General features: G+C 42.0%; 1 protein-coding gene across 2 annotated transcripts; it reads right to left on the reverse strand.

Moving 5' to 3' along the window:
* Nucleotides 1-972: 972 nt before the first annotated feature.
* Nucleotides 973-26,706, reverse strand: LOC135792726 (uncharacterized). 2 transcript variants are annotated; one of them, XM_065303415.1, is made up of 5 exons: nt 26,070-26,706; nt 11,891-11,950; nt 5,493-5,567; nt 3,787-4,783; nt 973-3,208 (listed from the first exon to the last, which is right to left on the reverse strand). In XM_065303415.1, the coding sequence occupies exons 1-5, from the start codon at nt 26,211-26,213 to the stop codon at nt 3,000-3,002; spliced, it is 1,485 nt and encodes a 494-aa protein (XP_065159487.1). In that variant the 5' UTR covers nt 26,214-26,706; the 3' UTR covers nt 973-2,999. The 2 variants fall into 2 exon arrangements, with proteins under 2 accessions (XP_065159487.1, XP_065159488.1); XM_065303416.1 differs by lacking the exon at nt 26,070-26,706 and adding an exon at nt 12,161-12,415.
* Nucleotides 26,707-26,908: the final 202 nt, after the last annotated feature.

Below are 26,908 nucleotides of genomic sequence, written 5' to 3' on the forward strand. Positions count from 1 at the left end.
GGAGAGCCCTTCGGGTCTAGCCTCTAGCCCGAGCCGACACCTAACAAGATGCCATTGCAATGCGGAAAGGGAGACCGCGTAGGATGACGTCACGGTCAAAAATGGGGATTAGGATTCATCTCATGGGATCAAAATGAAAGCCGGCCAGATGGATGCCGCCCCACAGCAACTATGGCACACATGCTGAACACTAATCGTGGACGTGGATAGAAGGACAGTGGGAGCATTAGACGTCGGAAGATAAAAATAAGATGGAGGAACAGACGCTTCCTAGTCCATTTACGCCAAGTATTGTCAAGCAATCTCATGAAAGGAAAAGAAACAGGAATGAAGGAATGGGAACAGAAAAGAGAAAACAAAGTGTGCCACTCTAGGCCTACTTTAGCCCACGCTTGCCCGTTGAGAAGACCCGCTGATTTCAAGACCTTGAAGTTACGTCTTGCTGTGACCACCACCACATGATGTCCTTGCCGCGGCGCGCTAAAACCTCTCCAGCATCACCCGTCTCGACCTCGTTCTGAGCTTAGACGTCATCGAAATCTCTTCAAGCACCCACTAAGCACTGTAACCTATTTGTTATGAGTAACGCCTATGCGTTAGGTTCCCAACATCGCGAAGCGGCAGCGGCTGGAATACTAGTGGTCGAGAGCAGACGGGTGTTGAAAACAGCGATGAGAGCGGGAGACAAACTTTCGCAAGACAAGCGTTTCATCTTCGAGAACACGATCAATTAATAAAGTTGCTCCCACGTCCACTACTTGGACATTTTATGTTATGCTAACGTAAAAAATATAGGAAACAACCTTAATTTCCACGTAATGGGTTAATAAATTGCAGTCGAATGAGGTCAATCTTTCTCTGAAAGAAAAACCACAAACCCACGTACACCCACATTGTACACCCAGCCTAGTAACCGAAAAGTTACTTGGTGGAAGGACTGGAAAATAAAATGGTACCTATAAATAAAACGCATTTGCTTCACGAATAATAATTATATATTATTATGTACATTTAGCCATGGAAGTGACTAAGACCATGTTGTAATAGAAAAATAACTTATGATATTAATAGAGAGTTGAGAAAATTCATATGATACAAGTAAATATGTATGTACAATAAAACGAAAATATCAATGAGTGAAATCATGCGCGGTTTAGAATTGGCGAGCCGGCGAGCAATCTTGTGCACATACACATTTCATACACTTCCTCATAAAACAATAAATAAATCAGTCATTTCTTTACTTATATAGTACCTAATATAATATTAACCTTAACAATATTACAAATTATAACAAATCACAAAGTGCATAATTATGATTCCCCGCGGTGTTACGATTTTCTCACATTTAACAATTTCAAGTTTTAAAATAAAAATAAAAAGAATCAATAGTTAAAATCTAGGTCGGTTATAAAAGCCTAGATGCCTGTTCATGACCTGTATCAACACAAACTGTTGAAAACAATTTCAAACTGGTTGCAGCATACGAAATGCATGTGAAAAGCAATTAATACACCTGCGATTTTATTGTCGACGTGCGCATTGCCCTTGCCCGTCTCTTGCACGTATAGAAACGCACACGCCGGAACGAGAGTACAACCGCAACACGAAAAAATCGCTTGTAGTCGAGCGCGCAAGGTTATCAGATTAATAATTTGTGATCATGTTCGAGCCGCGAGTCGCGACGGGCAAAAGCGGCTCGCGTCGTGTATGAAATGCAACCGAAACAAGTTTTCGTATTCGTGTCGGGGAATCATCTCGCCGTTCTTGTGGCTCTCGTGTATGTGTGTATGCGTGCCGCGCCGCTGAGAGCCGCTGCTCGGATTTTGAAATATGAAGCTAACTAATATAAACATTAATCAGACTACTTCAATCTACAGTCCGAATATTGACAAGTATATCGAATGGAATACCAATGCTTCTCCGACTTGCGAGAAACGATTTTTTCGACGTTTTTGTTCGGCTCGTTTTGAAATGCTTCGAGAGCTTCGAGTATCCTTCTCACAATAGAGGTACACAGTTATAAGATTTCTTTTTTCGTTACAATAATATATTTATTTTTCGTTATAATGAGAATGAGTGTTCGGAATGAGATTTAAATAATTTCGCTTTGTTTCTTTTATGGACTTAATTTCTCGTTTGCATATTGCATAATCGCGTACGTTACTTCTTCATATTAATTCTTTGATTTATTTCGTTTTGCTTGATGTCTTGAAATTAAATTTACAAACGTTAGCATCGTAAATGTATTTGCGTAGATATTCTAGTTATCTTTTTATATTTCTTCTCGTATTAATTTAATTAAATAGATTATTTATACATGTACACGTTGCGCATCCAGCTAACTATTTCCATATTTTACATATATCGCCAAAGAATGGTATGAATAATATATTTGGAGTAATTTTAATCATTTTATGTACAAAATGTTATCCTATTCCAGGGACGTGAAAATGGTGGCCCCATGGGCTGATGCACGTTGAACAATGTTAATTCTTGGCAGCAATAATATTGATACGATATTGTGAAGTACGCATCATACATTTATTACCCACGGCGATGAACATTTCCAGTTTTTCGCAACTCCAGTTCGAATTATGCACTCGTCGCATGTTCAGTTCACTTACATTTCGGTTGCATTTGATTAGACTAGTTTTTTACACATTTACACATACAGCAATACGTCCTTTGTTGCGTTATCTTCTCGCACGCTTCCTCCACCCACTAATTTTAGACTTCATGCAGATGACCGATACGATAGCACCAAATTTTCAAAATTTTACGCGCAAATATTTCTGCTCTTCATTTATCTATTCTCGTTTTGGCGTTTGTTTTAAATATAGTTTTAATAACTTAGGAACTTTATTTGTATACACTGCGCGCATGTTTTACGTGGTTGTCATCGATGTCGTCGCATTGCTGGCGGAGCTGCCGGTGGCGGTTGAGGAAGCGGCGTCGTTTGCTGCCGATGATAGCTTTATGCAGTCGCTGCTATGTCGTCACACCTGAACGTTTTGCGCGTGTCTGTCGGCGGCGTCCGTTGGCGATGTCGCGTTGTTTGCTTGCGACGGCACGCCGTAGAAGGCGACGTCGTGCGGTCGGCATGCGTGCGTTGCTGCCGCAGGCGGCTCAGCCGGCGTCGGCGGTTCACTGGCACCAGGCGTCCGCTCGTTCACGGTACCCACAACGGTCATTATTGGTTGGAAACCTGCAAACAAAGAATGCCACTCATAAATAAACAGCAGATTAAATTCATTTTTCATTTTCCATGTCAGAACTAACTTTATTGCAGCATTGATTCAATACCACCGTGAAATTTGAGTTTATTGAGCAATAAGGAAGCGCTGATTATTCCAACGCAATTGAAAGATCGTTCGGATAGTGATTAAAGCATTCGCCAGAATTGGAATAATTTGAATTTTTTTGTTGGTTTCAATTTCAGAGCGAATGACTTCCCTATTTACGTATAATTACGATCGCTGTCGTTTATTGTCTGCCACGCGGCGTGCATGTTTATGTCTCGCGTGCACGTCGGGCATAACGAGAAGGACATAAATGCAGCGGCATGAATCGAACCTTGTTGGCGGCGCGGAAGGTTTACATCAGGTTGAAGTCCGTTAGAAATAGATGCTACTAAAATGTCTAATGCGAACGCAACTTCACATTTATGTTTATGTTTTTACAGGAACGAGGTAAATTTATGTTCAATCTTTCTTTGTAGGTACCTTGGAAAAGTACTAAGTTGTTTTATGCTCGTCACATGCGAAACGGAAATATAAAATTTACCTGAATATTCAGAGAAATCCTCGACCAATTTATGACGCCGAATGGATGATGAACCGGTGATCATGTTATCAATGGCGTTGCCGGAATGATGTCTGCATCGCCAGAAAATTAACGCCAACAAGATAGAGAACAGCAAGATGGCAGTACACGTGCCTAAGATGATCTCGGCGTTGTGCCATTTGTGCCTCGTGTTCTCTCCCTTAACGGCGCTTACGAGCACAGACAACAACGGAGAGTTGAAGTCGACGTCTTCACGGTTTTCTCCTGGGATAATATTGAGGTCTTCCTGGCTTTCAGTGCTGACTTTCTGTGCTCTACCGGTATCCAAATCCATCATTTCAGACTTCAAATTCTCAACGCCAGGCATATGTGAAACCAGCTCAACTTGAATGTGATAAATTGTATCAGGCCAAAGCGACAGAGTCACGCAGGTGGAGTCAGTAAACAGATTGCCCTTCAAGCCGCCTCCATCAACTTCCCAGGTTACAAGGTATACACCTCTGGTTGTCTTTGGTTCCCAAGCGATTTCGCCAATAACCAGAACCTTCTGATGGATCAAAGACACTTCCCTCAACACCCACGGGGCATCGACATCACTTAGAATACTTTTCGAGGTCGTAGCCTTGATTTCTGTGTTAATACTCTTCTTGCGCTTCTTGTTCTCACGCACGCTAATTTCATCTGGACTGTAGATTGTTACCAATCCTTGTGGGTCAACAACAAGCACTCTCAGCATTGCACCTTCGGCATTCATGGGCACGCGAGTGGTCAAATCTAGCGTTTGAATGATTTGTCGCCATGGACCCGAGGCGCTTTTCCTCATAACGACATATACGAGCGGTGTAGTCAGACTGACGGAAGTGGGACGGGGCCATTTTGCAAGCGCACCGTTCACCCTTATCACGCCTTCGCCTTTGGTGTGGATGACCGGCTGGGTTTGTTGAGCTCGCGTCGATGCCTCGGCGTGGAAGCGGCATGCCTCCTGACAGCCTGGAAACTGTAACGTAAAAAAAAAGGAAACTCGTTAGGAACCTGTGTCATAAAAGATAACCGTCCAAACTAAAACGATGTCACTCAGTTTGATTAAAAGCCTAGTCAGCAAAAATGTGGAAACTCTGGAGACGCTACAAACTTATAAATTTGGATGACAGTTTCATAGACGATTCTTTTTCTTTAATTCGCTTGATTTATTCCGTCCGCAGTCGTAGAAATTTCTTTAAGTTGAATCATAGCGCATAAAAAAAATAAGTTCATGCCAGACGAGATGAAATCAACGAATGGAAATCTTATTTCGCTAATTCAGTTGATGACTCCTACACATTTTCCTCGTCGATTGTTAATCGGCATAGTTCCAATGATGAACTTTTATAGTCTCGTGCGCGGGAGTCTAATAGTTAGCAAGGCGTCTCTTTGTTAAATGGAACGTTGAATTGGAGTTAATAAACAGTCTAGCGAATGAATGTACAGTTATCTAACTATAGAATACGCTACGCGATGCTCTCCGGCGGAGAATTATAGTGGTAGTTGTGTGTAGCACCAGCATTGCAGACCGGGAGCCGTAAGGAACGGAACAGAGTAGACAATATTAAATTAAAGCCATTAATCTTAGCCGGGGCGACTTCCTCGCGAATTATGCACACATAGCGAACACCAACTCTGCGTGCATATACACACACAAATATTTCTGATATAGTAAAAATACTTACGCATATTTCTCGCTCTTCGCACATGGCACCCCATACTTGGAAGTTCGATTGCAAAAGTTCGCAATTCTCCCAACACTGAAAACAAATAAAACCAAGGTTTAGTTAAGAAAATATATCGAATTGCTTATACAATGTGTGGAGAGTTTAAGAAAATATGGAATGTCCATAGATTTTAAACTATTTTCATGCGGAGAACATTCAGAATTGGCTGTTAGCACATAGTCCTCGCTTACACTTCGTTTCGTAGTTTCATAGCGATTATATACTCGTAAATAAATTGCGGTTCATTACGGCACAAACAAACAATGTGAAAGTCAATCCAGGCGGGTCAAATTCTGAAATTGCGAATATGAGGTCGGAGACGCTCATAGATGCTCGTTTAGTGCGGTATAAAGTATATGAAACCCGCTCATTATTATGTATCCAGGCATGTTATTTACCTAAGCGTATTCCTTGCCCGAGTCGCGTTGGATTTTAACAATCGACAGCCCCGACACAGGACCGATTCAGTTCGGTTAGTGCAAAAAAGCGACGTAAAATGAAAGGTTGTGCTAAAGTAGTTTCAAGCACAAAAGCCAGACGAAAGATCACGAGGATGCGAGATAACGCATTGTTGTCTCGCCCAAAGACGATGCCGGCGACTGCCAAAGAAACACTATAACTTTCTGAACCAAAAATGCTAGTTTGTGCAATTGTACCTACTGCATAATATTAAATTCAATTTAACACTAACAGTTTACTACGTGCCTCTGATGCATTTTGCTTCACATCACTTCAGCAAGTTGAGTTTGCATCATATAAGCGGATTTCCTAATTGAAATTACATGTTCACGTTTCGAATCCCCACAGGCAGGCAAGCGAAGGAGCGAGATTAAGCTGATTACGATATGATTTTTCTCTGCGACGCGTTGCTTGAAACTCTTTAATTGGATTCCGTGCGCATTGTGCCGTTTGAGAATGACATGAAAAGGTCGTCATCGTTCTCACCATCAACGACACAAATCCCAAAAGTGCTCATCGCTTAAAAACACTTTGGAACAGCACGAAAGCGAATGTATTTTTCTAATCCGACATTCATTAGACACTACAGCATAGGAAGTCACGGGAAAAAGAGTAGAAATAATACGGAAAGTGCATTAACATCGACAGCCAACTCGTGAGTTCGACATTTCCATCCTGGCTGCCTCTGTGAACTAACATATGTGTCTATCGGTGCGAGTTGAATCCATCGAATCCGGCACTTGGTCCGTAAATTAAATAAAAGTGAAATTATAGTACGCGGAATGATTACGGGCAGGTAGTGTTTAGTATTTTATAACCGCACTAATGATAGGCCAAGCGAGCCGGAATATTCGCGTTCGCGCTGCCCGTCGCGGTCGGTTACTTCGCGTTTTCAGCGCTTTCGCGAAGAATTATGGCTGGATATTACAAATCACAGGCTATATTTTCGCTATCTTCGTGCAGTCCGGCCACGACTCGTAGCGCTCGAACGCCGGCTAAAGTAAGCAAATCTTTCCGCGCGCAGCGCTTTAATGATCGCGCTCGTAAATCACATTCGGAAATTGGCCTACGCGCAAAGATTTACGGCGTAAAAATTATTTTCGCGTTGTGTCATCAATGTCATCACGAATATTCCCGGCGTTTTCAGTCACATTTTTAAAATCCAATGAAGCGTATTCATTTGTAGAGCGATGACATTGTTAGCTATGCTCCGCGATGTTCAGTAATGCAATGTCCGGTTGAGTTTGTTGAGCACACAGAAACTGGTGTTATCCATCCAGTTGCATAGTCTTCGTCCATTGGGAGGGTTGGATTTTGCAAATGGCGCTGATGTGTTGGATATGTGGGGATTTGTGTAAAAACGTTGAGCGTACGCACGCGGCACAGGGAAGGACAATTTATTCATTGGCAAACTGTCGGCTGTTATTACGTCGTGTTTGCGAGGAGTGCACAAGCGTCCAGGACGCGCAAAATACATCGATATGTGCTCATGCAGAGCACGAGGGTGAAAAACATGAATACCTATATCCCACGCCTAATGTACGGTGGGTAACTATTCCCTTGTGGAGAAATATCGGTTGTTTTAATATTCTTGGACTACAGCTGAAGTTTAGCAGGAAGAATTTCTTAAATTGTGGTCCATTATGTCATCTTTTAATATATAAAGTGTTAGACGAGGTGTGAAAATGAACGCCTTTTATAAAAACTTATCGCATAGAAATCAGGTCTTAGAATTAACGTCAACACCTGGATGATGTGGTTCATGCGTATCGTCACGTTTATAACTTATAAATGTGTTAGAATTCAAATGCTTTCGAGTGTAAAATTGCCAGCACTTTCCATAAAACGCTTGTGTACCTCTTCAATTATATTATGCAGCTGCACTTTACCTTTGTGCACCTTTATATAAAATTAAATTTAATACAAAATAAGTTCCAGCAACAAACAATAAAATTTGAGCAATTGTTTTGTCTAACCCGGTTTATTTGTAATTAAATTAACAATTTACATATGAGGGTATAAATGAAATCGGGAATGTCACAAAAACAAATCACGACGAACCCACAAGCAGTATGGTTGTCATTGTCTGAAAAAGTGAATGAAGACTATGAAGAACAATGTGGGTATTATTAAGTGAAAATTCAATTAAGAGCGCCTTAACAATGATGCATCGCTCATGGTGACGCAAAGCTTTTTCTGGTAATAATTTTATTAAAATCAATTGGTCTATCAATTACCACCAGGCACGTTCCACACACTTTCCTCAATTGATGCGACAATTTTATAATGAAAGAAAATGCACTTAATTTTCCCTGCATATTAATCACAGAACCCGAAAAGTGACGCCGTTTTTATCACAACCCACAAAATCCCTACTATATTAAAATCGCGTTCCGGCAGTCGTCGGCAATGTCGCCCATTTTTTGAAGAGGGTAAAAATAGAAAATTTAATTAAAAAATGTACATTACGGCGACATCGGGTCTTGATGTTTTGGCTCGAGGGGGTTGATAACAATTCGCTTTTCTATGTATAAAGTTTTCGTCCCTCTCCCAGTTGCGCACCACCCTCGGCAAGCACATCGCACGACGAGGAACAGAATTTCATATCCACGAGGCACGATGGTAAAGTTGAAGATAAGGTATAGGGTCGCCGAATGGCAAAGTATTATCTCCAAGTCTGACTGTATCACGCGAGAGGATAAATTATCCTCGGGACACGCAAGGACGGCCGTGCCGCGACGCCCTTTGCATTCTGCAATAAAGCCTTGGCCGTGTCGGTCTACGCCATGTGGAGACATCGAGTCAGGGCCAAGGAATAATACCGTGAAATGAACGACTACAGTCTAGACTTCTACCCGGATCTACTAGAAGAGAATACGCTAGCATGGATTGTATGTTGCTGCGATCATTGGTTGTATCTCTTGGTATCAGCTTCAACTGTCGAGTGTGAGGGTGGGCGAGCAAGAGTATGCGACTATAGAAAATTCGTTTATTTAATTACACACTCGACTGGGCAATACTCACACGCATCTCTTCGCCGCGTCCGACCCGATACACGTTACTTTTTTGTGTGTCGACCAATTCAGTAAAGCTTCCACTGGAAATTCCGATTTCGAAAAATTTAACTGCAAAACTGGTGATAAAAATCCAAGCACGTTTGTGCTGCCGCATGCATTTTTACAGCGAAACAAAAGATTCCCAAAAGATCAGGGCACATTTAGGATGCGTCCCAGAGGTTGAAATCGAGTTAGACTTTCCCTCCTCTATTTTTCACGGTTTCCTGGTACAATCGGGGCCATGATTTATGCGTCAAAAATATGCATGCACCATATTCATAAATCGTCTCTTGAACAGAAAACAAATTTCGTTTAATGCTCAGATCTGTACCTCCGGTTTACGTAAAAATGCATGAAAATAGAATAAAACAAAAACTGTCTTAGAACTATTTTTAACGCTGCGACAACTTGAAGGTTGGCGATTTATTGGCCAAGGGGAACAAAGTGCACTGTGAGCTAGACCTTGGTGACGAAAGTCGATAAGCAACTGGAACAGACTGCAAAGTAGTGAAATGGCGACATGGCACTTGTATTGTTGTCGTCTGGAAATATTCCCCTTGCCAAGAAGAGAAAAAATATTTTACAATTGACTTTCGGTGACAATTTATGGGGGTGCACAGCCATTTGGAGCAATTCCAGCCACCATTAGGAATCAACATGTCACCAAAATGGCTCAACGCATCAGGAAGGAAGAAATGCAATGAGGAAGCGACGAATAGAGAATTGAACCCCGCCGAGTGTTGATCTAGGCAGGGCGAACGGAAGAATAAAAGGAATTCTGCTACTATTGAAAGGCACATAGTTAGCTATTAATTTCTTTACGTAAATGACATTTGGGGTAACTTTCCCTGAACCAGCATCATGTGCACAAACAGTTTGACTATCAATTTGTCAATATAGTCAAATAGTGTCCAATTTTATTGCAGTTTACTTTCCAAACACCTCTAACAGAGAAAGGGCTTCAATAAAGTTTATGATCTGTACGTAAATATAGAGCAATCAAGTGCGACTCCAGTTTGACACTGCACACCCGAGTTAATTAGCTATAATAAAAATTTATTGACCCCCACACAGAAGACGCAAGAAGCAATTTCGAAGTCGTTCTGCTTTGCGAGCAAAGCGTAGCAGGCATTTTTGTCGCGGCGTTTTCGTTAGAGTCGTAAATCTTTCGAACAAATTTTTATTGCGTTTTCTTCTACGCCTAGCAAGCACTACGCTGACACTGTGCTAGGCGACACATGACGCCACGAGACATGAGTAAAGTATCTACGTATAACTTTGTATGACAAAATGACAAAAGTTTTTACTGCCAATTGCGATCTCCTGGTATCAAGCATAGCGCTTATGTTGGATAATATTGCCTCATATTGCACACAAACTATTCTCATAATTCCGTTTTATTCTTTCAAGTATTCGTTCATTCATTGAATTGTGAAAGTTTGATGAACTAATCAAATCAATACAATTATAATACAATTCTACGAAAAAAGAAAAATAAATCTTGAAAGATTTATTTGTGCTTGAGCACTGGTTTGGCATTTTGTGCTAACATTGCAGGGTATGAATATCACCACCCACCAACTCAAGGTATTCATGTACATAATACGATAAACCTATATATGCGAAGGTGTGTGCGGTAACTGCACGAGCAAAGCGAATTCGCTGAACATTCAGCACTCGAGCCGATCATTCGAGGATCGACATCGCCCTGACCTCACGGCGATAACCGCCGGACACAATAGACACATTGTTATGACTCTCCGACGCTCTTGTGACTCGACGAAATTGTGATGACTGGACGAAAGGAGTCGGGAATACATACCTACTTGCGAACTTCGGATTCAATTTACGTAGCTTTTTTGGTTGAACGAAACCGACAGACCGCCGGCGACGACACGACAAGAAAGTGTGTGCGATAAAATAATGTGGTCGAAAGTTGGCAACTTTACTCGGAGGCGCAAGAATGTGGGACGCCAGCGACCGACAGTCTGCGTTGTGTGAAGGTTGGATCAATAAAACGGGAAAATTGCATTAAAGTAAACCACATCGTGGAGGCAAGCGCGATGTTCTGAAGTTCAACGTAGTACGCGAAAACAAGCGGAATGGATCGAATAAACACCCGAAAATACAGTAAGACAATGAAGAAATGTTGAATCAGGTCTGGATTTCAGACATTAATTTTCAACAAAATGTAATTTGGAAACCATTCCTCTCACAAGTACTCGTACTGAAAATATAAACTATATCCATCCGTTTGGTTGGATCTTCTCAACATAATGAGGGTGCTGGAAGCATAGCACTACGCTACATTCACTTCGTTTGCGTTCCATTGCAGTTATAAATTTTGCGCGGCCACCCCAAAACACATCGGCTATAATACAGCTCCATAAATAACGATTTCGCTAAATTTCATCCGGTTTTGCGTCCGTTCACGTTTCGTTACATTCGCACCCGGTTCGCATCCCTCTTTCTCCATACACATATAGAGCCAATGAAAAATGCGAATGAAACTTTTTTGTTCCGTCTCAAGTTTTACCATAACTCTAAAACAAGACGCCAAAAACCTGAACCAAACAAAATGCGATTGCATTCTGCACTCGCTGCTGGTTTCTGTAGTTCGGCAGCTTTTTGCGTACTTTCCAACTACAGCGCAAAACTTTTCGAGTTTTGCTTTATGCCGAAAAGACGGAAGAGCGCATCGCGGGAGGAAGTGCAGCCGTCATTTCCTCGTCGTTCATGTCGTAACGCGCGAGTTAAGACGTGAGTTGAATACGTGTCCTATATTTGTATTTCGCCTAGTGTGCGAATGACAGCGAAAGGAAAGCAGAAAATGATACTCACCATGAAGCAGTCGGGTCCCTGAAGGCACATGGATTCGCCGTTCGGTCCGTCGAACGAAAACTGCAACGGAGAACGTTAAATATTAGATGTATGCAAATGGAACTTGATAGAAATATATGTGGTGAGTAGATAAATGTATTCAAAAATGTTCGCAAAATACATGTAAGTAAAGTCTTATCTGCAGAGATAAGAAAATGGCAACTTTATTAAAGTTTCAAATCCAATTTGAATAATGTTAAGAATTGCGGGCGAATTCAAGATGTTTTCAACCTGATTCATAGTTTTCTACTTGTTTCTGATGTAATTATGATCATCTTGGTCTACACGCTTTTACAATTCGTGTAATTGTTCAGTTATTGTAGTTTAGAACGAAATTTTGATTCGCGATACACTTTTTTTCTGTGTGCACACTTTAATTATAACAACTACAACGGTGTTCATCTTGGATGTGCACTAGAATCGTGACGATCGAGGTCAAATTTGTCTGAGCGCGTGAATCTGCGATCACGCCTTACCAAGTGCGCGGCGAAACTAAAAGTAAAGCGCAACCAAACAAAACACAAAGAGACGATCCGAACATACAACAACGTACTTAGATAAAATAACAATTTCATTTATCATAATTACAAATCGTAAATGTGAACTCACAAGAATGCGCGCGAGAACCATAAATGTCGAACAGTCGTATCTTTTGCTTTTATGCGCCCAGCAAATTGCGTGGACAAAGCAATTTGGTAAACACTCCAAGTATCATTCGGAAGGACAACAATTCCTGCTGGATTAGGACATTTCTCAACGAGTGTCTATACGACACAAGCAACTAGTATAATAAAGCAGAATTCCGAAATATACACAACAAATTTGAGAACCAACAGGAAAATAAAAATAGTCTACAAATATATTGCTCATGCAAATGTAAGTATGATGTATGTGTGCATACATGCGATGGGCATAAATTCACAATGCGAAGCGGTGCGCACGCGACGCGGTGGTTTTTGCACGCCCGCGAGTGTACAGCACAGGACATAAAAACGCATCGCAGCTGCGGCGGAATTCATTAGGGTGACATTTCAACACGCCCAAACTATTCCGGCCATTATGCCTCCCGTCGACGTATTGAGAAATATGAATACTAATGCGACTTGAATTGATGTCGGGCGGCGCGCTCTGTTTGCACTCAGTCTTTCTTCGACCGCAAACCAGACAACATGAAGGGCACACCAAAATGCTGCAGCGTCAGAATGGATTTGCATCTTTTAGCGGCCGGTTCGCGACCGATTTCTTCAAGCCTTTGTTATTCATTCTGTCTCACGCCGTGAATGCAGATAATTGCGACTTCTAATGATGTTTTTCTGGGTCTGATTGAATTCGTTTTTACAAAGCGAGAAAATTAATTAGAATCATTATCAATCCGACAGTTGAAACATTAAGACAATGGAATCTATGTGATGATTATGCTTGGATCGTCCAATGCTTTAAAGTAAAGTGTTCAAAGCAAGTTGCACAAGCCTGCAAGGTTGAATGCGGCCGTCAATGCCTTGAGGGTTCCTTCATACACAAGGGAGGCTTTGATAATCGGTTATATCGCTTCTAGGTGGAAAATCTGTTGCGACCGTGTTCTGGAACGATGAGCTACAAAGGATGAGCGCATATGTCGCTAATATCATCCGCTGGGTTTCCTCTGAGGATACGGCCCTATCCAAATGCCAAATCCAAATCTGTTGTTGTATATACCCAGTCTCTTTGATGATTCAGTCCTGTTCATACTCAAGTTGAATCAATCTCGGCCAAATCCACATCATAAAAACATATAATTGAAATTATCAGACGTGTGAACCACTTCAAATTTTAAATATCGACCAGATCGTGTTAAACTCGTTAAATTATTTGCTTTGATCTCCTGTGCTTACATCCCCCCAATGACCATATACATATCTCGCATCCGCTGCGAAAGCAAATCCACTTTTTTCCGTATATTAATTTCAGGGTGCGAGTGTGGGGATCGACATAGTTGATTCGGGGGGATAATGGATTCGCGGATTGCCACGAGCGGACTCGGGCTTTATTAAACCCGCCTGGACCATTTGAATTGTTAATGGCATGCCCATCCAAAAGCCTCCCAAAAAAGGTCAAACGATGTGCTCACACTTCGCGCTCTAGGCACTGCGACAGCGCTCGCAGAGAAAAGGGATGAAATTCATGCGTGCGAATGCGAATACACGCGCGCCCATCTGCGAAAAGCTTTTACTTTACTCTCCTAGCAGCATTTCAATGTGAGGGCAAACCCAGACCCCAACGTGTTTCATGGAAAGAGAGAGAGAAGACTCTTTTGTAAACGAATTTACGACGAGCGATTTCGCTTCTCCAAAAAGTTTCTCGTCGTATAAAAGCCTATTACACACCGGCTCTAACTTAAATACTTTTCTGGTTGCTTGCGTTGTTTCACTTTTTTGTAGTCTCCGTTACTTCAAATTATTATTATTTTAAGTCTACAGCTTTGGTAGTTGCCGTCGAGACAGCGCGCGCGTGTTTACATTAATTTGTGTGACATTCCATCGTATCATTAACATTTAATGTGCATTATACCTTAAAGGTATCAGCTCCCAGACGCCGGGTAGCGAGTGTATATATGCAGAGGTCAACTCTTCCTTGCCCGACACAATAGCCGACTTGTGCGAATGTAAATCAGCAGACAAAACAAGTTTCCAATTTTTCAGTGCAACGTTTTCATTAGTAAATCAACCGTTTTTGGACGCCTATCGCGCGTTGGGAATCCTCACTTCTCGAGGGGATTAACAGCGGAATCTAGTTAGGCGTTTCCAAGGAGACGACGCCGTCCGTCCCCTAGGATAATTCGGTTTCCTTACGAAAACCCACCCGGCATTGTGTCTGCACCGCTTGCCTTTCCCACCTCGTGTCGTGTCCTCTGTAAACTTTTCCGCCCTACATTTTACTCCTTTTCGTTTTGCTTTCGCCAACCTGCCAGCCTGAAGCTGCGCGAACACCGGCGCTAACGTAGTGGTGACGTTCGACGCCAGTGCCAATATACTTAGACATAAATATCGTTCGATCAACGTGTAAGTCAACACTTTGGCAGAACGTCGAAGCATGGCAGGTCGTCGTAGCCGAGATTGTTGATACATCGAATTACCCACCACCTTCCTTATATATCTGCAGCGCAACTCGTTTAGAGTTTGAGGGTGAGCCTTACTATTCTCGACAGCTTCCTTGCTGTTGTTCACTTTATTAAATTGGCAAACTTCCAGCCATTCTCTAGTTGCGTTATCATATTGCCAGAATGGGGAGCGAACATCCAACGACACGTAGTGCACACATGTTCATTTGTGTCAAAAATATCCGAGGGTCCACCATCAGAAGATACGTTTTCCAAATATTTAACCTGCTCTATAAGAAATTTACAACAGCTTTGACATAACAAAATTCGCTTAAATTTTCTTGATGTTTTTGTTCCTGCTTTGAAGTAATTTTCAGCCCAACTTTGAAGCTGAATCCCTCGATATCCATTCGGATAGAAGCTAGTAGGGTGAGTCACGAAATTGCATTCTGCACGGTCAGTTACCCTTGAACAATGTGCACAAATGCACAAGTGACGCTGAAGGATCAAAGCTCAAAGGACGATGCAAACGTGAGCGGCATTCGTAAACGAAATCAAGCGATCGAACGGGAATTTGATTGATGGAGAGTCCCCGCGCGAGTTTAACGCAGCGCGCGCGCGCATCGAGGGAAAGATGCGAATGGTTGGCATGGGTCTGTCAATGTTCAAAGGTGTCCGAGGGGACGCTGCTCCAATTCACGTCTATAAGAATGTCCTAAAGTACCTCGGAACTGTGCGGCCGAACAAAACCCTCTCGCATCGCTGACGGCACTCTTCGGATGAGCCGAACGAAAACGAGCGACGTAATTACAAGGGTTTTGACGATTATAACAGCGCGGATTCCCATTAACATGCTAATACGCGTTCGCTCGCTCCGGGTTCGGAATTCATTAGCGCACTGGACTCATCCACTCGATGTCTGGGTGCCAATGGCAGACTGTGGCCGAACCGAAGGGCAGTAAGTACGAGCAAAGAAAAACCAACATTCATTCCGATGGCCCCGTCTGGCACTTCACAGACGTGCACAGTCGGACGTGCGCATCCATCGATTCGTCGGGTTTCGTTTCTGACAAACCATTGCTGATGGCGATGCCGCGAAGCACAATATCCGATATTATCGACGAGGCGGTTGATTGAAGCGTACGTTTAACGCACGAAACGCGAAACCACAACAATTTATAGCCTCAGCCGGCGATGGTCGGCCATCGAGGGAAACTAATATCGCTTCCTCAAGTCCCAGTCGTGCCCAGCAGGCCATGCACATTCAAAATGGCGCACGGATATTTTATATCATCTACTTTAGCTTCTCTTCTAAACTTCCAGTAAATGTTACAAAAAGACTAATCACGAACCGCAAATTAGAGTGGACAAAGAATAAACGTGTCGGGAACCACTTTATTTTTTTTTTCTGTCGTCAGGCTTATGCAGAGCGAGATTAGTTCAAAGATGCGCGCTGCAGTATTGTTTCTTAGTAGAGTGTTGAGACAGTAGGACGGTAAAAGCCCAAAAGACAATAATGCTCGCGTCTCGGCGTAATGCTTGCGTCTGCGTTCAGTTTGTCGTTTATTGTAGAGCTGGCAAGTCAAATACATAGTAGAGAAACGAACTTAAAGGGAACTTATTCCCATATTCATGAGCAATGAACAAAAGGAAATCGCGCGAAATGTACAGCGTTGAAAGGAATGTACGGCAAGACAGAGAAGATCCAATAATAAACGTTATTTATCATGGGATATAGGCCATTCAGGCAAAGAAGAAGCAAAAAAAGACGACGCGAAACGCCGACTTTATTATATTTATCAGACGAAATATTGTGTATTCAATGTAAATTCTTCGTGAATTTTGTATTCGCTTCTTGCCGAGCAAGCAACATCTAGTTGTATAGCAAAATCACATTTGTACATTGTTTTTATTCATAATCCTACATGTATCCATTTATATTAATCAAAATTCAAAATATTTACGTCCAGATTATTTCCAACAATATTTCGAATATGAAATGAATGCAACTTTGTAAACCATCGGTTAATATTGCTCTCTTGCGGCCCAACACAATAGGAAGGGCAATGTTCGATACACGGGTGTAGCAACTACAAAACGCAATCATTCTTATTGTAATCATTGTGCGTTGCGTATTTTGCATTGTATCACGCATTATTCATTTTCATCGTTGCTGTTCCTTTGGGTTGCATTCTGCCTTGCATCCTGCCTACGTGCCTATAATTGTGCATTCGAATAATAAACACATGCGTTTTCGCACACATGTGCGCACGTCGGCCAACATAATATTATTTTAAAATGTTAATATAATACATAATACAATGTAATCATGGTCGTCGTGTATGGTGTGTGTTATTGCCCATATGTGCATCGCATGGGTGCGGTGAGGGAGTCGAAGGGGCTCACAATGTGCGCATCGGACATCGACCAACAAGTTAATGCAGCATAATGTGTACGTCACTGTAAGTACTATAATAACCCCACAAGCGTTCTTCCCCCTTTCCATAAACAACCAGCCAAAGACGCTTCATAAACATATATTTAACATTAAAGAAAAATATATTTACGCTTAGTTTGTATGATTTGCCAGAACGCTATCTCATATATTTATTCAATATTCAAGAATTATTGTACTTTCTGAGTACTAATTAATTTTGGTTTCCATTTTAAATTTATATCCCTCCAGTGGAAAACTTTCTTCTTATTTGTTGCACAGTTGTACAAGGGTGTTGGTTTCGTTTTTCTAGTTTATTCGACTCGTTTTACTTGTTTTGCGTCACAGCAAGATCCAACGCGGCCTCACGGGTGACGAGTTATTATTTATTACCATCATCTGACAGGTTATTTTGTTCAGGCCGGGGTTAATTAGATTTATGATGCCTCGGAAATATGTTGGTTTAAATGATTTTCATTGTACGGTGCTGTTGCTGAACAGTGCTCACTGCTCACGGACCGTTCGAAGGAAACGAAATAGAACGGAGCTTCATCACCAAGATGGGGTGCCTCAGCAGTCACCGCCAGCAGTCAGAGCACCAACGCTGAGCTGAGCACATGAGAGTCAGTTTCGGAATCATTTTTCTTTGCCAAGCTTCTTTTTTTAATATTTATTCTTTGTTTGCTCACTATCGCCCGCCGCCAGTAAACGTATGGCACACACGGGGTATAATGTGCGATGTGAAGAGCCGAGGCTAAAAATACACGTGTAGTAACATCATTTGTCATCGCAATGTGTCGTTTTATTTATGTGGAAATAAATATATCCTAAGAATGGGTAAAACGAAAGGGAAGACTGTAATGATAGTCTAAAGTCCACGTCTGTACTTACAAAGATAGAATCAACGTGAAAGTATTATTATATTGTACAGGAATGTAAATTATGTAATATTTGTATGCTTAATAATAATATGCAAATTCGCAAATAAATTTGTATTTGTTGATTTATCCAATCGTGAGCTAATAGCGAATTTATAGAAATTGTTTGACAATCGCTTAGTTTCCATCATGCTATTGAAGTGTTTGTTTGTTTACCCATTCAACACACACCTACTGTGTATTTATTGCAGTGCCATTGTGTTTTCACTATTACTTCCATTATTACAATGATTTTGATGCGTATATACGTCCATACAAATGCACAACTGCATGCGGGTGAATACGAGAAGTTTAAAACGCTGTCATACAGACCAATAGAGATGAAGCTGGCAATAAATGTTATAGCTAACTAGGAGTAGAACACAAAATATCTACTTCTCCGAATGAGTGAATGTGTGCCCTTGGTGTGCCCAGTAAGATCGAAAGACATTAATCATAAAAATGGACATAAATTTGCGCATAAATTCGTTCGTGTAGCGGCGGGTGAGCACACAGCAAATGGAACATGAGCACAGCATGATGCAATACACTTATTAGCAAACAAAAAAAGTCGAATTGAAAAAAGTCAAGTAATCAATATATTTGTTTCAAAACTGAAAAATTCTCTACTAAACCACGAATTTTTGTGCTTTTTCTGATCTTGTAACTGTACCCGTGTGCGAGAAACTCGTTAGAAATATAAATCGGTCATCTGAATACACGAACCCAATCCAATCACAAAATCGTTGGCCGTCCATCCGTTCGCCCGTCCGGCTGATGAATCGCACACCATTGTTATGCGTCAATCATTCGACCCGTGCTTTTTTCGAGCTCCCTTTTCGAATTGTATACTCTCAGGTTCGAGCGATAGCCTATCGACCCATCCAGTCCATCCAAATCTAATGCGCGGCCATCAGCCCATCGTTATCTCGATCTGTCGATCGGTTTATCTTGGCAAAACATTTTTGTGCCACCACTTCAATCACCAGGTTTCCAGAAAATAGTTTAAAAAGGTAAAAAAGTGCACTCGATAAAAATCAGAGTAAACATATACCCGTGATAAATATAACAAACCATAAACGAAATGTTCACGGATTATTTAGTTTAGTGTAAAATATTTAAGTCACATACTTAGTAAAATAGCAAAATTAGATTAATCACTGCAGGAAGTACGAACTAGCACACAATTTACGAATGATGTGGACTAGAATCTGTCATTACCCTCTACATTATGCGCGATAGTTAGTGCTCTCACCGCGTAGTAGTGTAGCACTATTCAGTTGTCGTGCCGTATCTGCAACGAATATCGGCCCACATTGTGCCGCTCGCAGCGCGTATCGCGATAAATTGACGTTTTGATTGCTGCCCCGACTGCCGCCCCAGCCTCGCAACGTGCAGCGTAATACAATATAATGTTCCGACACCGCCGCGTACCTAAAAGTAAAACGTGCGCGTTCAATTAAAATAAACAAACGCCAACACTTTGCAACGTCCGAAACTAGCACGAAGTGCATAAACTCTCAACTCTGTAGATCGAAGGATCGAAATCGAATTCGTTCGCTTTATTGTGCCGTCAACTGTTTCTCTTCTTATTCTTTGCGTTGCTCTTCTTTCTCTCCGCGATTCCTACTCCATTTGCGCTCGGATTTCTAGTTTTCCTCTCTGGATGGATATACGTGTTGTTTGTTGAACCTTGGTAGCGTCCGCAATTCTGTTCATGTGTGTATAGTTGAGAGGGTCGTTGAATTATGCATCCGGCTCTTTCGATAAACTAATAAATCAAAACGGATTGCGGTTCGCGTGCGTGTGATCGTGCTTCACAGTGCGTCGCTGTCGAAGCTTTGTGCGAATGCTGCAACGCGCAAGCCGATGCTCACGACAATCGGATTACGACTCAATTAGTTGACGATTGAATGGCATATTTATTTGATTTGTTGCGTGTCGACTTTCGTTCATCGCTCACATCGTGCCAACACTATTCACTATTCTCCATATACGTATTTAATGTGAATATTTCTGGAACCAAAATTTAACGTTCCTGAGTTGTGAGATCTGAGCACGTGATGTAATGATAGTATGAGCTTCTATATTGCGCATATTTAATGCGTATCTGGGATGCGCTCCCGGTGAGTAAATTTGCATTTCTTATTACTTTACAATCTGCGCACCGCGCCGTGAATAGCAACATCATGAGTTCTTTCTTTCCGTATATCCGAAGGCCTTTTAAAGTGTCTCTAGCTAACCGGTCATTTTCTCAGCCGTAATTATGTGCCGATCAAAATATACTTTAATTAACACACCGTGATGCTGCGCCGCCGTCCACTCGTTTTTGTTTCGTTTTTATTGCGAGAGACATTTTTATTTTTATCCTGTAATGCCTGCGAGTTGTCAGGTGGTTTTTCGTACCAGTTCGCTTTCGTTGTGGTCTTCATCTTAATCTATATTTTCAGGTTACTAATGGGCGTCCGAAGCAGCACAGATAAGCTCACCAAAAATACCCAGAAATGCAAGTTATGTTAAAACCTACTTGGGTTCTGCTGCCAAGCGTCTTCGAACAGAAGTTCGATCTCCTCGTGAGCACGGCACACATAATAAAATGACATTTTTAGAATTTCATTAATCGCTCGTATCTGTGGATGATTTCGACCACCCGTTTTCGGTGTTTCACTGCGAGCATTTCGGGTCTTTTCACAAGCGATGGTCTTTGAAATCGCGCAGACAGGTATGCGGTGTTTGCGTCTCGAGTGAGTTGAAAGCGCGACGATTCCGACGAGCGTTTGTCGTTAATGCGGCCACACAGGCCTTTTATCTCGAAAGACGTCACTTTAAGAGGCTAACGCGCAGCTATCTAAAGACGCATCGCCTCGTTCACCTCTTTGGTCGCTGAATAACCTCGCGACCGTCAGATCGTTTCTTATTCCGCGTTATTTAATATCCGAATCAGATGTGCGAAATCAAATACGTAATTGCACTTGCCTGCAAAGCTCGAGTGTGAAATCACGATGCATAAAATAATCGCCACCTCCGCGAAACGAGACTAGCCGCTCATTTTCCTTCAAACTATCTTAAGGATATTAGATAACTGCACCAGCAGACCTTAACGCGCCCACGGCGTGAGCGCATAACAAGAATTAAATTACTTTTGATTTCAAACGGTTTGCGTTGCCAGTTAATTTATTAGCTTTTGAGATATTTCTTGAGGTTTCCGTGAACTTGAATGCTAGTGTCGCCTGACTGCAATTCACCAGCGGTTATGCAAAAGCTAATTAAATGTAATCATAACACGCGAACCGCTTTATTAATTACGGCCCATGGAGCATGCAACGTTGGCATGCAAACGTAGGAAGTCAACTCAGAAGTAGCGGTATGTTTGAGAAGACGCGACCAAAGAGACACGCAGAGATCCAACAAACCATGACGACTTGCCTTTCGTTGTCCTGAACGTCATCTACATCGCGGTAGTCGTGAATAGATTATAATGATCGTTTCATAGAATTCCGTGTGACATTAGATTCGGAAGGTTGTCACGACAACTACTTTGGGACGAAATTTGGAGACTCAAGTCCATAATTTATAAAATAATTATTGTGACGCAGCGCAAACCATACGAAAGCGACCGACCATATCCATCCAACAACCGCACAAAATAATAAATACTTTATAATTGCTAGTAGAGTTGGCCCAGCTAATAGGAGCCGTTCTTTCCTGGTATTTTTCTAGTCCCAAATATCGCGTAAAAAACATTTGGAAAAAATGCGGCAAAAACGAGCCTCATCTTCTTTCACATAGTTAGTCATTATCATTATCGCTACGAGATTATTTCAGATTGTCACACAATGGCCCGTTCGGGTCACAAATGAATAAAACGTACGATCGCATCTCGGACATCTTTGCGAGATAAAAACGTTTCAATTTCTTTTGGTGACTCCTCTTATTTCGGTGAGATAAAACTATTTTAACAGGCGCTCAGTGCGCAGCCACGTCGAGCAGCATAGGACAGTATTTCAATCAATACGACAAGAAGTAACTAGATAAAATCAGAGGACCGAGTTTTTGTTCCCTTTTGTAGAACTTTCTCAAGTTTTTGTCTTGTTTTTATTTTACTGCCGCTGAACGTTGTTTGTCCTTGTGACCATTATTCTCCTCATTCTTTGCATGTGGAGCTTCTCGTGTTGTGCGTTGCTGTGGCTGGACTCTGTGGCGTTGTCTAATCTTTGTTGACCCCCCGGCCCAATGCACTACAATCCGTGCGCGTCTTCAACTCTAGAGCTCCAAGCTGTTTTCGAACATCACATGCCCGTTCATTGGTTTCTACCTGCTTCTGCTCTTTTCTCTTTAGGCGTCCGTGTGTGTGCGTTCAAGCTAGGCTTGAAGACATTACTCGGTTGCACATGCTCTGATGCTTGGCTTTTCCGCTGCGCTTTGATTGCATTATAAGTAACAAGTGTCTCGACCAGGGCCCGGGCTTGGACTTGGGTCGCCTTTATTACAGCCCGAGATAAATTCCGAATTATATCGTACGATTATCGTGATTATAGGGAGGGCATGGCGCAACGACGCGGCGCGGCAGCACCATTACGAAAAATTAAATCCGAGCGGTGCCGCTCGCCATTAAAAGCCCATGCCGCGCAAGCACCACGCGCCATAATGCCGTCGTCGGCTAAAGAGCTGTAGGAACAAGCGGAAGAAAAAAACGTGCTGTTAAGACGCACGCATAGGAAGCAGACTTGCCGAGAATGACTGAATTAGCAATTTCGGCGTGTTCTTGCTTGCTGCGCCGCGACGCAGGAGGTACCCGCTTCGAAAATAAGAGATTGTCGTAAAAATTGACGACGCGTCAAATGTTCATTTAGTACATGGATGCGTGCTCGACGTGTGCAAATTCCCTAATTAAATTAGTTTATAGCTACGGACGATGTTAAATTTAATGCCGACGGCAGTTTTTCCTTTTTGAGCATTTTGCACAATGTAATTATCTTGCAATTTCATTGTTCCGTGCTGAGATGCAAGTTCAGACTGCTACACCCTGTTATTATACACAAGTTCATTACAAGAACCCAACAAAATTGTTACTTCATAACAAACATTTTATCAGGTTCTGTTTTGTAATCCAAATTCTAAGCACTTTTCTACTCGTTTTGAGAAAGTTCTAGTACATGTACAATCCTAAAAGTTAATTATCTGAATCGATTGTCATTGTACTCACGTTTTCAGTGTCCGCCATTACGCTAAGTAGAAAAATAACGTAGCATACTAATAATAACTGCATCCACGAATATGGAAAATGCGTGCGTGCGCTGGTTCGTAATAGGTTCTCGGGGTGGTCTTGATTGATCTTCGTATTTCGTGCCTTTCCTAGACGCTATGCCGCGTGGGCACAGCGTGTGTACACGTTTACATTGCGATAAAATGCATCCATCGCATGCGTTTGCATGTCCGACCTGACTGGCATGTACGACTTCCGATTCCTGCGGTTTAAAGGGCGCGAAATGGGCGATCCAGGCATCACTAACTCGTGTTGGCTGGCTCCCCCTTTTTGAATTTCGAATTCGAATTCATTTGCTTTCGCATCGCAGTCAGAATTTAGGGAATTCGTTTGCTCGCTTTCCTTGCTAGGCATTCGTCGCATTTGAATATATATTGGGCGATGACGCGGCCGATTTAGATGCGTGCACTCGTCACTGTGCTCACCAAACGAGCGGGCGGCGCGAAGGAGCAAGCTGAGTGCACAATAATTGTTTTTGTCCCGGGTTATTGCTTTTTGCTGCGATCTAGCGCTGAAGTCGTCAGAGCACGTCCTGCTGTTATGACCGTGGCGGTTAAGACGAGAACACTGAAAATGGCGCTTACATTGTGAGGGTTAATCGAATGAACGTCTAATATAATCGAATATAATCTTAGGAGAAGATGGAAAACGCTCTCATGGGTACGGGAAGCTGGTGCCGCGGTACTAACACTTTCGCTACCCGGCAGAAGATGCATAGTTTTTGCACAGCGATGACTTGCAGAATATTAATTATTATTGAAATCCGCGTTTTTACTTCACATTTCATATTATCACAAATAACCTCTCTTGATTTTCATCGATCAATGTTAATAGCAACAAAATAATGAAAAATTATAAGTCATGTCAGAAAAAATTAACCATTGCTACTCGCAAGCTGGAAGCGCTAGAAAAAGTAATGTTGGCTCAATGAGTCGTCGAAAAGTTTCAGAGGTGCCGAACGTTACACCGATCTCGGTGGCAACCTGTAATGTCTTATAGCCGTTCATGAAATAACAGAACGCCCATGACCGAAAATCGACTGTGAATTAATCAAATCGAGGAGTCAGGTCATCGTGTTCAACACGGAGAGCAACTCAACTCACTGTGTGACAAATTAGTTTTTTTTTTAAGTTTAAATTATTCTTATAATAAAAAAATGAAGAATATAAAATAAGTAACTTCACGGAAAGCGCATCAAATTTTACTTCCTCTTAAAATATTTTAGTAGTCACGTTAAATTTGAAATGTAACAATTACTTAAAAATCTGTTAGGTTCAAGCAGCTAAAGTCTAGCTTGGTAGATTGACGTTAGTTAGGGATGTAGGAAAACAAACGCAAAAAGCAAAAGCCGCGCTCCGGTACGGAAAACAACACTAACATGAAAGAGGCGAAAAACAAGACACAAACACACGCGAGCACCATAAAGTGAGAGCGGCATGGAAGCGCGCAAGCAGAATTTCAAATTAGCCATCGCGCGCGCCATCGGGATTAAAAGGCAAAGTCGACGGGCGGGCTGGCGGGCGGCGGCGTTCTATGTTTTCCATGTTTTATACGTTGTCTGTCTGCCTCCCGCCTCACCGTTACAGGAACATCCTCGAATACATGTGCGCCAGTCATGTACATATGGCACCGAGGAAATGCGAGGAAACTTTTGCGGAAACCGACGACGCGTCGAGACTTTAAAACGACTTTTTTCCTGCCCAAAATGCGATCGACAAAAATTCGCTAAATTTCTAAACGAAACAACTTTAAAAACGACAATGATGAAACGCTGCCGCTTCAAAGTTTCAAAGAAAAGAGTAAAAATGTTTCTTTTTCATTTTGAAATTCTCTGCGGGAGACCGAACAAGTAAAAACCAAGTTTCTCAAGTTGAAAAAACAACGTTTGGGACGTGAAGTCTTGCACAAATATTGGCAGTCAATACTTCATCTCTCCAAGACTTGTCTCGCGACTTCTCATCTTCGAGAAAATCCTCTAGAGATTCGTAGACGAAGGGAACATTATTCAAATGTTCCGTCATTGTCCGAGCTGTCCGTCCACGCCAGGATCTTGTGTTTTCGAGGTAAATATTGCTTGTCTTGTGTAAATTAGAATTGGAAGTTGCACAGTGATTTTCGTTTCGAGTATCGCAAGAGACGTTTGCGTGTTTACTCTTTATCTTTAAACACGTTTTTCTTTCATTTATTACAGCATGTGCATAAGAGTGAGCATCGTATCAAATCGTTAATTTCAAATGTTTAAGCATTTCTTAAAGCTATGCTTGAGGTAAACATTTACAAGACTTTGAATCAACACAGAATGTTTTAAATAAACAAGTGAGCTCGAATTGCTTAGTTGCCAATAAACCCACGCCGCTTTGAAACAACTATATATTTTTTCAAATATCAAACATCTTAAACGTTTGTTTGACCAAACTTTGAAATATGGCGAAAGGTTTATAACTTACCCTTTCCAAACAAGTCGCACGACACTGTGCGACTCTTAAAGGACTTCCGACATCCTGTTCGTGACCAAGAAAGATGGCCGTTGCGGTTGTCGGCGCCTCAAACAGGAAAACCGCCAGCAAGCTTATCAGCACGCAGGCCGCCATGGCTCCCGCAATTCAAAGCCAAACTCAAAAACTCGCGAACAAAAATGAAACTTTCAATTTATAAATCCTCTCCGTGTTTGGATGTGGTGGGTGGATAACTTATCGTCAGCGGCACCGATTTTCGCACATAACAAAAGCACCAAATCAATGAAAATAAAAAATGTTGAACTCGCACTAAAGCACAGAACACGCGTTTGATGAAATATTGTGAAGGTGGCAGAATTATCCTTTCATTCCTAAATCTCGTTGGTCGATTGTTGTCGGTGGCAAAATTATGACTTGTGTCGGCGTATGCATGAAGTCAATACGAAATTCGTACGCGCCAAAGAAGGTAGACCGCTTTCGCGTCCGGAGCACTCGACGTTCCGGACTGAACTGACGATTCCCGACGAGCTCCGCTCGACGCTGGCAGTGAGACTGAAGTTGAACGCGGAGTGGTGGGATTCGTTTGCGAGTATACCAAGAAGAACCGGCACGTTTGGTGTGCGCCGGTCTTCGGCGAGCGCATGTGGTCGTCCGAAGAGGGAAAGAGGGACCACGGGTAGTCGGGGAATTGGAATCGTACAGACGGCGCCACCTAGCAACAATTTTAAGAAGTATTAACATTAAATGTTATATTTATAAAATTAAAATATGCAAATAAACAGATAAATAATTAAGTTAAGTTATAGAAGTAGGATTTAAACAATTCATTC

This window comes from Atheta coriaria, unplaced genomic scaffold (genome assembly GCF_025399875.1).
Source record: "Atheta coriaria isolate IRGN ID8LTWV9N9 unplaced genomic scaffold, Caltech_Dcor_3.1 hic_scaffold_5_pilon, whole genome shotgun sequence".
In the NCBI taxonomy this organism is placed as follows: Eukaryota; Metazoa; Arthropoda; class Insecta; order Coleoptera; family Staphylinidae; genus Dalotia; species Dalotia coriaria.